This window comes from Chiloscyllium punctatum, chromosome 19, assembly GCF_047496795.1.
Source record: "Chiloscyllium punctatum isolate Juve2018m chromosome 19, sChiPun1.3, whole genome shotgun sequence".
In the NCBI taxonomy this organism is placed as follows: Eukaryota; Metazoa; Chordata; class Chondrichthyes; order Orectolobiformes; family Hemiscylliidae; genus Chiloscyllium; species Chiloscyllium punctatum.
Genome location: NC_092757.1, coordinates 63,671,855 through 63,685,984, shown reverse-complemented (window position 1 = coordinate 63,685,984; position 14,130 = coordinate 63,671,855). Strand labels below are relative to the sequence as shown.

Genomic DNA, 14,130 nt, shown 5'->3' with positions numbered 1-14,130 from the left:
CTGGTCACAGGTCACCAACTTAAGAAAGCAATCCTTATCCTCGCTTGCTATTTCCTGCCCATTAGCCAATTCTTTAACTTTGCCAATAAACTACCTCCAATGTCATGGGCTTTTATCTTCAGACTTAAGCTTTTGTGAGCTAACTTCTAGAACACCTTTTGGAAGTCCAAATATAACACATCTACTGGTTCCTGTCTGTCCACTCTGGTTGGGACTTCCTCAGAAAACTCTGACAAATCAGTCAGCCATGACACCTACTGACTCTGCTTGATTAGATTATGATTTCCCAACTGTTCTGTTATCACTTCCTTAACGTTAATTCCAATACTTTTCCAACAGTAGATGGTAGACTAATCAGCCTAGAGTTACCCACGTTTTCCCTCCTTTCCTTTTTGAATATGGCTGTGACATTAGGAGTTTTCTAATCCTCTGGTATTTCTCCAGAATCCAAGGATTTTGGGAAAATTATAATCAATTATCTCTGTAACTACTTCTCTAAGGATCCAAGGATGTAACCAATGAAGACCAGGGGAGTTATCTGCTTTTAGCCCCATTAGTTTATGTAATAGTACTTTTTTAAGTGATGGTAATGGAACTTAATTCCTCCCCCATATTCTTTAGTATTAATGGAATATTCAAAGTATCTTCCACTGATGCAAAATATCTGTTTAACTCCTCTGTTGTTTCCTTGTGCCTTCAAACCATCTTACCAGATTCATTTTCTCAGGGTCCTATTCTCACTTTAACCCCTCTTTTCCTTCTTAATATATCAAAAGAAGCTCTTACTGTCAGTTTTTATATTTCTTGCTAGTTTTACCCTCATTGTTCATTTTCTCTGTCTTTATTATCTTTTTAGTTCTCCTTTGATACATTCTGAGTTTGTCCCAGTCCTCAGGACTATCATTGACTTTGACCTCCTTATATGCTTTCTCTTTAAATTTAATGGTCTCCTTAACTTCCTTGGTTCTCCATGGTTGAATCTTTCCTCCTTACTGGGATATATTTTTGCTGAGAGTCATGACACTGCTTGCTGACTGTCATTCCTGCTAATTTATCTGCCCAGTTTGTTTTAGCTAACTTTATCGTCGTTTCATTGTAATCCCCTTTATTTAAATTAAAAACAGTTGTTTTTAACCCATGTTTCTCACTCTCGAACTAAGTATTAAATTCTTTCATGTTATGATCACTATTTCCTTGAGGATCTTCTACTCTAAGATCATTTATTAAGCCTGTCTCATTACTGGATCCAAGATAACTTGACCCTTTGATTGGCTGCATGACATATTGCTTCAGGAAATTATCCCAAATGCACTGTATGAATTTGTTGTCATAGGTACTCTTTCCAATTGGATTAACCCAATCGATATGAATATTGTAGTCACCTATAATTATTGATCTATTCTTTTTACATGCTCTTGTTATTTGTTGATTTATAGCCTTTCCCATAGAGTGGCTAATATTTAGGGGTCTGTACAATTCTCATGTCTTCCTTCCCGTGCTGTTTTTTACCCCCATACAAATGAGCTGTACGTCATGCTCGCCTAGATAACTCCTCACAATTGTCTTCATTTCATCTCTTAATAGCAGTGCTACCACACTACCTTTCCCATTTCTCCTGTCTCTCCATAAGGTTAAATATTTTCCTGAATATTAAAGTTTCCAGTTTCTCCTGATAACCATGTTTTCATAATGGTTATGAAATCACATTCATTTATCACAATTTGCACTGTCGGTCTGTCTATCTTATTCTGAAAGCTTCATGAATGAAGATACAAAGCGTTTCAGTTTGTTCTCATTTGAAATTTTCCTACACCTTTCTGGTTCCTTGGTACAATATGACATTCACACATTCTGTCCCTCGCTTTTATTTTCTGGTAACAATCAGCCCCATATTAAGTTGCAATCCTACTTTCTCCTTTACCTTTGAATTTTATCATTTTCTATGCAAGGGAATCAATTCCTTCCACCCCCTACCCCACTATTTAGTCTAAAGCCCTTTCTTTAGCCCCAGTTCTGTGAACAGCATTAAGTATGACACCAACACTGGATTACCTTGATGTTACATGTTCAGTGGAAGCTGCAGCTGTTCTGCGCACTTGAATTGGAACCATTCTCATTATCCACTTCTGAAATATATGTCCATTTTTCTATCTACCTTCAGGACAAACGTTGTATTGAATCAACATCAATGCATTCAGAGAAGAGGACAATCATCTGACATGTAATCACTAACTGCATCCAAGGAAAGTGCCCAGAAGGTTTTAAGCCTGAAACCAACAGAGACAGAAGGGAAGAGTGAGAGAGGGGACCTGCCCAAACTAGGGGGCCGAGCAGCATCTTCTCTTTCTGTCTTTAATTCTTTAATTAGCTGCTCATTCATTTTCTCAAGCACATATATCTCGCACCATTTTGTTGCACACTAGAATGCCGTACCATTACTTTAAGACTCTTTCTAATTCTATTCCCATGGGTTTTGTTATGTATTCTTTGTGATTCAATGTAAAGGACTGAGCTTGATAGATGTACAGTGATATCCCAAAATTAGCTGCTCCTTAATGTACGCAGGAAAGTTAGCTCACTGGATGGCTGATTTATATGCAGAGAGGTGTCAGCGGCACTACAATTTCCATGCTGACTGAAGCCACCATGAATGCACTGCCTCCTCAATCTCTCCCCTCACCTGAGGTGTGGTGACCCTTGGGTTAAATTCAACACCAGTCACCTCTCTCTGAGAGAGTAGCCCGATGTTCCACTGGGACTTTGGCAACCACTGCAGCACAAGCAGAAGACAAGTAACAGTGGCTTAACACATATTTTAAACAAATCCCTGTTAATATGTAGTTCATTTGCACAAAATGCTGAATAACTCTTGTGGGCATTATGGAAATTATTTTATACTGCTGGCTGACAGATAATACTATAAAAGATTAGAGGTTGGCAGCCGAAACTCAGGAGGCAATTCAGTCAGTCTTTTGATACACGAGGCCATCTGATAAAAGTTTCAGGCATACGATGGGAAAGCATCTAACCAAAATAAGTTAACTAAGCAGGTAAGTGTCTTATATTGGTCGCAGGAGACCAATTTGTCTGTCGGTAGTAGGGGACCATTGAGAAAATAGCTGAGAAGATTTTTTAAATTTCAAAACTCATTTTCCAGGGCTCAAAAACGACCTCAGCATGTTTGAGGCCACCCAAGTATTGAATTCTTCACCACCCCCTTTCTTTGCACCCATGCTCCATTCTAGTCAACCAGCTGACTCCATAGGATTTTAACATCCTCTTATATCTGGTTACCTGCAATGGGATATCACAACCTTCTTAGCGACACTTACACAGGGGTCTGCTGCAATGTCTTTGGGTGAATTACCTGGCTGTGCTCTGTCTGTTTAAGGTGAGCATTACATATCCTGGGTCAGTTTATATTCTGTTCCTATCATTTTACGAGTAAGGTTTGGTACTGAGGACAAAATTAAGGTTGCGACAAACTAAGTATGAGCAATGACCTTTGTTTCCTTTCTCACACTATACTCAAACAATTCAAATATTTACAATTTGATTTATTTTTTTATGTAAGGAATATCCTTTCAGACATCAAGGGATAATGTAATAACTGAAATAATTGCATTATCACTAGGACATCCCAACTAACAATCTTTTGATATGCCCGAAACGTCGATTTCGCTGCTCCTTGGATGCTGCCTGAACTGCTGTGCTCTTCCAGCACCACTAATCCAGAATCTGGTTTCCAGCATCTGCAGTCATTGTTTTTACCTAATCTTTCGATATGCTTTGTTATCACATTGGCCTTGGCTGCATTTCTGGAATATTACAATTTTATACAATGCTAACACTATTTTAAGTTATTTTCATCTTTTCTTTTCAGGGTTGAACCGGTGCTGGCCAGAATTAAAGATGACAGGAAGCGAATTATCCTTCCTTCTATTGACAACATCAAGCACAAAACATTTGAGGTTCAGCGTTATGAGAACTGTGCCCATGGTTACACCTGGGAGCTCTGGTGTATGTACATTAGCCCTCCTAAAGAATGGTGGGATACAGCAGACCCTACATTGCCTATCAGGTCAGTTGGCCATTTTGATTGCATTTGGAACACTGTACTTTCAGACCTGTGATAAGCAAGTTAAAAATGACATGAGTTGTACCCTTTTATCTTCACTGGCTAAAGTGATCTGTTGACTTGAGTCTTTCGCCATTGACAGAACCCATCCAATTGACAACCATCAGAAGTAGAGGTAATCTGTCATACTACTCTGCAGGTAGTTCAAATTCTAACCAATAAAGTTCAAGTTCAATTCCTTTCCCAACTTACTTAAAACAAACCATACATAAGGAAGTAGTACTGAAAAATGTGCAGAATTTAAAGTTGAAAAAAACCAACAAAATCTGTTCATGTAAATTCTAGAATGCTGGGAATTCAGAGATGCATTGGTGAATATAGGAAGTATGTCAGAGGACTGAAAGCTCCCAAAGTAACACATCTCTTCAAAAAGAAAGACTCAAATAAAGAAGTCAGGATTAGTCAGTCATAGTGATAGTAATAAATCAGCCTCTAGAAACTATAATACGGCACAATACTAATACGGTTAGGAAGGTACATTAATTCAGGGCAATCAACACAGATTTGTAAAAGAGAAATCAGTTTGATAGATTTAAAGTGATTCTTTGAAGAAGTTGACTAGTGGACCAAGCTCTTGGGAATGAATGACCTTAATCCTGCTTCTGAGTCCGAAGTTTCTGTGTACTGTGCGCATTAATAAAGTAAATCTGTGCAAATTTCATAAATCTGTTTTCAAAAGTAGTTTGATAATTTACATGTAGATTCTATGTAAAGTAATATTAAAGAAAATGAAGATGCATGAATACAATATTGACTAAAGAACAGTAAAGAGTGAAGAGTGTTTAGTGTATGCTTTTAGGCCTTGAGAATACGTGAAAACTCATTGGTGCAAAATTAGCAGTGCTTCAGTCATCTGTTCTATATTCCTCAAATTTTTCTGCCAACTTCCTTTCCAAAGGTCAATAAGTTAACCATCAACTGAAGAGGAAAGACAAATTAAACTTTTGAATTTAATGCTTTAGTCAGAATGCTCTGAGTTCTTCAAAAAACTTCACAATTATGCATGCTCCGTTAAAGTTCAAGTAGGATGAATTTTGTATCAAATGTCAAGAATTACATATGTTCTTATTGATTGGTTAAATGTGCTCGGGTAGTTAGGCATTTGCAGTACTTAAAGAAATTTCTGAGATTTCAGGTCTGTCAATGTATTTTTACATTGTGTTGCATGGTTTTGAAAAGTGGTTTATTTTGGACTCATTTTCCAACCTGCTGATAAAGATTCCAATACTGAGGCAAGTGTCATCTTGTATATGTGCAAATTAATAAAAACAAACATTCATACACTTGGCAGCATGGCTGACTGGAAACCTTATGCAGTACAGATTTTGAAGGAGTATTTGGCTGAATGTCAGTTACACAATTTCATCCATGCATTTGAGAAACTTCAATTATTCCTTTGGAAAGGTAATAAGAAATGAAAGGATTTGCAGATGGGTCTGGACTCAATTGTCTTTGCTCAATTTTCACTCAGTGTTTGGTATTTTCTGTTGTACTAGATTATTGACTAGATGCTGAGGTGAAAATCCACTCCAGAGCTTCCCTTATATCCTCAGAGATTCCTTGAGCATTTCATAACCTTTGAATTGTCCTGAAACATCATCACTTTTGCAATTTAGGGAAGCCCAGGAGTTATATCACTGTGTACTACAGTGTAGACACTGTGTATCACTGTGTAGACACCATGTAGACACTGAGAGTTTGCTTTCTCTGGCTAACAAATCTAGAGCAAGTCTCACCATTTCAGGATAAGGAGAATAATAATTTAGGACTGAGATAAAGTGAAAACTTTCACTCAAAAGTGGGAATTCTTCACCCCAGAGAGTGTGGTTGCAGCATCATTGAGTATAGAAGGCTGAGATAGATCGATTTTTGTTTTTTCCAGGAATTAAGGGACATGGCGAGGGGATCAGAGTGTGGAATTGAACCCCAAGATCAGCTATGATCACGTTGGTGGTGCAGGCTCACCAGACTGTGGAGCTTTCTTTTGCTCCTTCTGTGTGTTACTTTTGTCAGTTGGATTCAGGTCAGGAAGGTACTAAGTATTGTAAGTCTTTTCCTCTCCCTGTTGCACTTGCATTTCCTCTTATTTCTCTACTTCCTTACTATATTCCTCCTTTTCATTATGTTCCTGTTCCCCAGGTCTCACCTGATAAGGTGATAGAAAGAGATACCTCCTTCATGTGTCACGTGCAGCATATCAATACAAATCATGATACTCACTTAACTGTGTGCTGCAGGCCTCCTCCAGGCAGCTTCACACAGTGAAAGTGTTGCTTTGGGAAGCTGAAGGGTGCTCTATATTGTGAGAAACAAAGCTCACTGTTCAATAATTTTCAGTCCGAGTCAAATTCTGAAGCAGTCTTTATTCATACGGTCTTGCAAGCCCGGGTGACCGTAAAGGAGGCATACCGGAACAGGAGGTTACATTACAATTTATACAGTTCAGTTGGGTCTCTTGATACTCCCCTCTTACTTCTGCTAATCAAATCGGCTTACCACATCTGTCTGTGGCGTGCAACCACCCCCCACCCCGCCCAGTGATAGTTGGGTCTTATGACTTTTGCTGATGCAACACTGGGTCTTATTTGGTTATCTTGGTCAGACTAACTCCCAATGTGCGTGACAATTGCAACGGTCATGTCAATACATCTGTTTCTACCAGTCGACCACCTCCCTTTTCAGTTAGTTATTTCTTGGAATATACCCTTATGATTCCACCTTCCGATTTTTGCAGAAGCAAGATGCAGCTACTTGTAACTGCTTGCAACCATACCTAGCTTAACATATAACCCCCCTCCCCCCCATGACTCAGCTGTATGATGTTTGCAGAAACAACAACCTTCGCAAGGGCGTCTCACAAACCCCCCCTTCTTTTTTTCAATAATTGTTGTTTCCTGCATTTCTCTCATATGTAGCCCCAAATTTGCAAGCATCATCCCTGAGGCTTCATCCATCTTGGCCTCAAGGTCACCCATCCCCTCATTGTTCAAGAGGTAGAGTTCCTTTGCCTGTTTACCTTTTAGGGGCATCTGTTTTGCCAAGGCTGTCTCAATCAGCCATTGGGTTCGTTCCGAAACACAAGGTATGATACAACTGCCAATTGCTACCAGTACCCCTGCTACCATTATTAGGGAGGTGAGGATGGAGACTACCACTCCCATCATTTTCCCAAACCATGATTCCAGACATCCTGTGAGCGATGTGTCCACCCCTGAATTCTCAGCCAGTTGTTGTTCCACCAAGGTGGTCAATCCTCACAAAGCACGAGTGATTGACCCATCAGGTGCTGTATTATTTGGAATAAAAGTACAACAGCTCCCTCCTAACATCACACATAAATCCCCATTTTCAGCTAAGATCATATCTAAGGCCATTCTATTTTCCCAGGCCATTCTACTGGTTGCATCAAGCTGTTCTGTTATGCCTTTGACAGCATCTCTAGTGTAATTGATGAATCTTTGCTGATTATAGAAAATATAGTTTATCCAGTCCACATTCCATGACCGTCACCCACCAGAATAGAGCCAATTCAAAACCTGCTGCAATCTGGTTGCGAGACTTGTACTCATCCGGCACCCCTCTAGGAACGCCTATAGAGTACAGATAAATCCTATAATCAAAAGAGATGTCTAATAATGATTTTTTACTCCTCCCCCTTTTTGTTGCTATCTTCTCTTTTTCAAATGCCAAGGTGAATGGGATTGCCAATTGTACAATTGCACATATCCCTCTCCAATCTGGAGGTAGGGTGGGTCTCAATATTTTGCCTCCGCAGTACCACCACAGATCTGCTCGGGGAACCTTCAGTGCTGAGTAGTTCCTAGCGCCCCTCCCTAAGTCCCTCCTCCCTACCTTTTATCTTAGCCTGCTTGGCACACCCTCCTCATTCCTGAAGAAAGGCTTATGCCCGAAACATCGATTGTCCTGTTCCTTGGATGCTGCCTGACCTGCTGCGTTTTTCCAGCAACACATTTTTAAGCTCTGATCTCCAGCATCTGCAGTCCTCACTTTCTCCTAGTTCCCTCCATTCCGGTGACATTCTCAATCTCTATACATAATTTCAGCTCCCCCAAGTCTCTTGACCGATTTGTATCTTGTCTATGCACACATGACGTGTGATTTCCGACTGCGGCTGAAAACGTGGGGGGGGGTGCTTTTAAGTCTTTCTTCTCCAAGGGAGGGAACATCAGAGATAGGGAGGTACAGTTCCTATCATTCCATGCAGTCTTATCCTGCTACAGGGCTATCATACATTCCATGCCCTTCCTGTCTTACTTCTACCCGAATGGAAAGGGGATGACCTGGGCCACTGGCCTACTGGAGGCACATGCATAACAATTTCTCTTATTCAGATGTTTTACAGTATACTTCACCCATTCAACCCAGGCATTTGCATCCCCGTATCCTGTTTCTATTTTGATGTACTGTTTCAAGACCTTCACCTCTGTCATTTTTACCACCTTAGGGTCATCAGGAGAGGTGAAAGGTTGTATCTTATTATCCAGTAGTTCTGCCTGGTTTCCCTTTCCTACGCTAATTTGGAAACAACAGCCCGAGAAATCATTCCCGTTTAATTTCAATCCCAAATGTTTCATTTAATTGTGCTCCCCCGAGAATCGCTTTGTGCCATATGGTTTTCTTTATCTTTGAGTATATTGGGTTACACATTTTATAGGGATAATCGAAAGCTGGTCAGAAGGGGGCCTGGTCTACTGTGATAAGACCATTATACCAAGTACCATGCTCAAGGCCATCCCTGTAGGACTTAAGATGTATCTCTGAGCTGCGGTACTGCCTCTGATTATCTACATCCCTACAATTTACTAAGCTGCATGAATTGACGTCTATTACTTATGGATTATCAGACTCAGGGACTGTTAATAACAAGTATGAAGACAATGTTTGACTAAGAGAGTTGATATTATAACGCTAAAAGCATTCCCATCACTCTACAATAGTATTGAAGCAAAAAGGTAAAAACAATGACTGCAGATGCTGGAAAGCAAATACTGGATTAGTGGTGCTGGAAGAGCACAGCAATTCAGGCAGCATCCAACGAGCAGCGAAATCGACATTTCGGGCAAAAGCCCTTCATCAGGAATACTGATGAAGGGCTTTTGCCCGAAACGTCGATTTCGCTGCTCGTTGGATGCTGCCTGAACTGCTGTGCTCTTCCAGCACTACTAATCCAGTAATAGTATTGAAGCACCAAGAGACTTTACTTGCAATCTATGAAAAAACCATCCAATGCTCACGTTGCCACAGTATAATCAGTCACTTTTTAGCCTGAGTTTCAGTGGTTCTTGCGTTGATTCGGCTGTCCAGACTTCTTTCTCAACTGGGGATTCCACTGGTCCCTTAATCCTGGTGTAGTGAGTCCAGCCTTTCTCCGCCATTCTTATCACTGTCTCGGTAGTCAAAAAAAAGCCTGGTATGGTCCCTTCCAATCCGGTTGCAATTTAGTTTCTGTCCGTGACTTAATTAGGACCCAATCTCCCAGCCAGATGGGATGAACGGTGAATTCAAGGGCAGAGTCTGTGCCAATAAACCCTGTTTCCTGAGGAAAGACAAAGAGGAGGACAAGCCCAGTAAATAATTCTTTGAGAACAAATCTTTAGTTTCTGGGATTGGCAGTTCCCCTTTTGTTCCCAGGTAGGGCAGGCCAAACAATATCTCATAAGGGGGCAGCCCCAAATCTTTCCTTGGGGCCGTCCGCACTCGCAAGAGGTCTATAGGTAAACACTTAGTCCAAGGGAGTCTGGTTTCTACTATTAACTGCTTCTTGAGTGTTTGGTTCATTCTCTCAACCTTTCCTGATGAGGGTGGAACTCCCAGGAGATTCCTAACCCCTTCACCGTTCCCTGGAGTACCTTGGAAGTAAAGTGAGTTCCTTGATCCAAATCTATACATTCCATTATCCCGTATCTGGGAACTATGTGTTCAAGTATTATCTTGGACACCCCACTTGTGGTGGCAGTGGCCAGAGGATATGCCTCCACCCATCCAGATAAATGATCAACTATTACCAACATATATCTCAGTCTTCCCACTCGGGGTAATTCAGTATAATCTACCTGGATGCTCTGGAATGGTCTTAGCCAGGTTCTCTCCCTACTCCTTTGCAGTAAACAATGGGGTACCCTGAGGATCTGGAATTACAGGTGTTAGGGAGTATATTGCGGCACCTTGTCGATTCAGGGCCGCTTCTTTAGCTACCTCATTGGTCAGTCTATTTCCTCTTACTTCCGGATCATTCTCCTTTTGATGTCCATTTATATGAACTATCTCTATTTCCCTCGGGAGTAACAGGGATTCTAGTACACGTTCTATCAATTCCTCATGTATAGTTCTTTTCCTCGACTATTTATCAGTCCCCTTTCTTGCCAAATTTTTCCGAAGGTGTATACCACTCCAAATGCATATTTGCTGTCTGTGTACACCATTCCTTCCTTGTCTTTTAAGGCTCTGAGACCTCTTTCTAGGGCATAGAGTTCACAAGTTTGGGCTGACCAGCCATTAGGCAGTCTTTCAGCCTGATAACGCTTCCCTCAATCCCGTCTACTACAGCATATCCATTGCGCCTTTTCCCCTCAATCATCTGTGAGGACATGTGATAAACAACCGAGCTCCCGCATGCAGCAGGATGCCCCTTAAGTTCATCCACACTTTAGTCTGACATTCAATAATATCAAGGCAGTCGTGTTCTGGATTACCAGGGGGCCTCCCCTTCTCCATGCCACAAGAATGCAGCTGGATTTAAGCAACTGTCTGTGACTAACAAAAGATCATCCTTCTCTATTAAAATTGCCTCATAGTTCAAGATCCTAGAGTCTGTGAGCCATCGTCCTGCTTTCTGATTTAGTATGGTCCATACCGGTGTGGGGTGCTGACTATTAAGGCTCCCCCAAAAGTAAGTTTCCAACTTTCTTCTCGCAATAAGGCTGTTGCTGCCACTGCCTGCCTCTAGCCAGTAATGTAGCTTTCCATTCTTTAATTAACAATGAATTAACGCTGTCATGTTTTAAATTAGCTATGAATCAGTATGACAGAATGTGTGAAGGAATCCTGCCAATTAATATTGATTCAGGCTAATACAATTGATTTATTATAAATATTAATTTTATATTATATAAATAAAATCATTATCGGTAATTCAGGATGGAAATGCAGCAAGTGACTAAAACATTTTTAAAACTGTACTCTTCTGCTTTATCCTTCTTATTGCATCATTCTCTTCCCTTCTGTAGTTGAGCTCCTTGCCTTTATTTTCATCTTAACCTCATTTAACCAATTTATCAATTTATGCTTGTTTAACTTTAAAGCCTGTTCCTAACTGTACATTTTGGAATCTTACATGTAAATATATTTATATATTATAAATTCATTTATTCAGTATTTAGTATTTAAAATGCAAAACGCATTCAGTTCCCAACTTTGAAATTCGCTATAATTACCCGGTTTTAGTCCTTTAATTTAAATCCAAAATTAGTTTTCTTAAGTAGTCCTGACCAGTCATTGCTCAATTACAATGCTATAGGTCGTGAAGTAACTGGAGCTGCCTTAAAAGGATTTGTCTATTCAAGTTAAAAAAAACCTTCTAATGCATGAATAATGGCCGAATCCAAGGTCACAGATATTAACCATAGGATTTTTCTTTTTGATTTAACTGAAACTTCAACTGTCATTGAGGGAGGGGACTTTCCAAATAAAGCTACAGCTGGCACATCATAATCACCAATGAAACGCACCAATCTTAAAATTAAGTGGAAACAAATGAGTCTAAAACAAAAAAAAGGTTATGATGTTGTTTTCCTCTGTATTAAGATGATTTGAAATCGAATAAAGTTGGCTCTTATGTAAGGAAAGAAGAGATTAGTTCGAAGGTGATAGTAAGACAGTCATGACCTGTAAAAAGAACAGGAGTTAACATTTTATTTCATAATCACTGTAAAATCCTTAACCTTCAAAGAAAGCATGTTAAATTTCCATAATAGAAATCAGATTCAAAATAGTCCCGGATCTCCAGCTTCACGGAACAAAGCACAAACATTCTATCACCTCCAAACAAATGTGCACTCAAACCAAGTCACAAAGGATTAAACTTTCTATTAGCTGTATGGGGTCTTCACACACACACACACACACACACACACACACACACACACACACACCATATCTCACAAACACTTCCTGAGCTTCTCAACCCCATGCCTCTAGAGACTTCTCGCTTCATCCCTCTATCTTTTGAATATATTTGTGGATGTCTGGCCATAAGTTAGTTATGAAATGTACCCTCAGTAGCCCTTCAGCTACTAGCCCTTCCGACATGAATCATAATCTGATTCCTCCTGACTGAAAGGCTGATGTCCATTGACATATAAATTCAAATATTTACAAACCCAGTCTTCGTCCAACCCATACTTTGGCCAGAAGACGGCGGGACGAAGAATGGATTCCTTAGTCCATTCAAAGCAACAATACTTAATCATCTTTATCCTATCTTTTTCCCTTGTACAAGTATTATTTTTCCAATTCCACAATATCTTTCCCAACGGTCTTTCTGGAGGGATGTTGCCAGGGACCTTGCCTCCATTTCAATTTCCTTTTTTTTACCGGAGGCTTTTTCTTTACCCTCGGCACAGCCCATATTGAGTTCCTTCGTTAGTCCCTTATTCGCTACTAGAACTTGGTCCCAGCCACCAAGGCAGTACTTAAAAATCAATTTTCTTACCTTGGTCTGTGCACAGAGTTGCCTAACTCAACGTCTCCCTGTGCCTACCATTCAAGTATTACGATTTAACTCTTTCCTGGTTCAGAGTGACTCCCTGAGGATTCTGGTCAGTCTACCGGGAGGGGCACCCACCATTGAGAAACACAGGACCGTTCTAAAAGGGAACGGGTTGCGTCTTCCCAGCCGTTGACGGTGCCTACTCCGCTGGTGATGACAGGATCCCAGACGAGCCCCCAACTGTGAGAAACAAAGCTCACTGTTCAATAATTTCAGTCCGAGTCAAATTCTGAAGCAGTCTTTATTCATACGGTCTTGCAAGCCCAGGTGACCATAAAGGAGGAACACCGGATCATGAGGTGACATTACAATGTATACAGTTCAGTTCAGTCTCTTGATACTCCCCTCTTACTTCTGCTAATCTAATCAGCTTATCACATCTGTCTGTGGCATGCAACCCCTTCCCCAGTGATAGCTGGGTCTTATTACTCTTGCTGATGCAGCACTGGGTCTTATTTGATTATCTTCTTCATACTAACTCCCAATGTGCATGACAATTGCAACGGTCATGTCAATACATCTGTTTCTACCAGTCGACCACCTCCCTTTTCAGTTAGTTATTTCTTGGAATATACCCTCATGATTCCACCTTGCGATTTTTGCAGAAGCAAGATGCAGCTACTTGTAACTGCTTGCAACCATATCTAGCTTAACATATACACCCCTCCCCCAATGACTCAGCCTTATGATGTTTGCAGAAACAACAACCTTCGCAAAAGCCTCTCACATATATTAATCCTGTAGCAACATGGTTATTATGGGAAGAGGTGATCAGACAGTGTTAATGTCACTGAGCTAGTAATCCAGGCCAATGATCTGAAAGTCCCCATGGCAATGATAAAATTTGCATTCAATAAAAAACACAGAATGAAAGGTTAACCTAATGGCCAATTACAAACCCATCTGCTTTCCTTTCAGAAAAGGAAATCTGCCAAGCTTACACAATCTAACCTATATGTCACTCCAGATCTACAGCAATGTGGTTGATTCTTAACTGGCCTCTGGACAGTTAGGGATGGACATGACATGCCAACCTAGTCAGTGGTGCCCATGGACCGTGAATGATTTTATATGAGTTTTAGACCAAACTCACAAATATTGTCCTGGATGGATAACTCTTAAAGCCTAGTAACTAGCCTTTGACTACCATGGTGGGTTAAATATCACTCAGTAGTTTCCAACCTGACTCACCCATTCTCCAGTT

The 14,130-nt window shown here is 40.5% G+C and overlaps 1 protein-coding gene across 2 annotated transcripts in view; it reads left to right on the top strand.

Moving 5' to 3' along the window:
• The window catches only part of galnt17 (polypeptide N-acetylgalactosaminyltransferase 17), a 416,397-nt gene that overhangs the window by 174,807 nt on the left and 227,460 nt on the right, over window positions 1-14,130 (top strand). For both annotated transcript variants that reach the window (XM_072589562.1, XM_072589561.1), the window contains one exon: window positions 3,884-4,081. In XM_072589562.1, coding sequence (XP_072445663.1) covers window positions 3,884-4,081 — 198 coding nt within the window. The remainder of the gene's footprint in view (window positions 1-3,883; window positions 4,082-14,130) is intronic.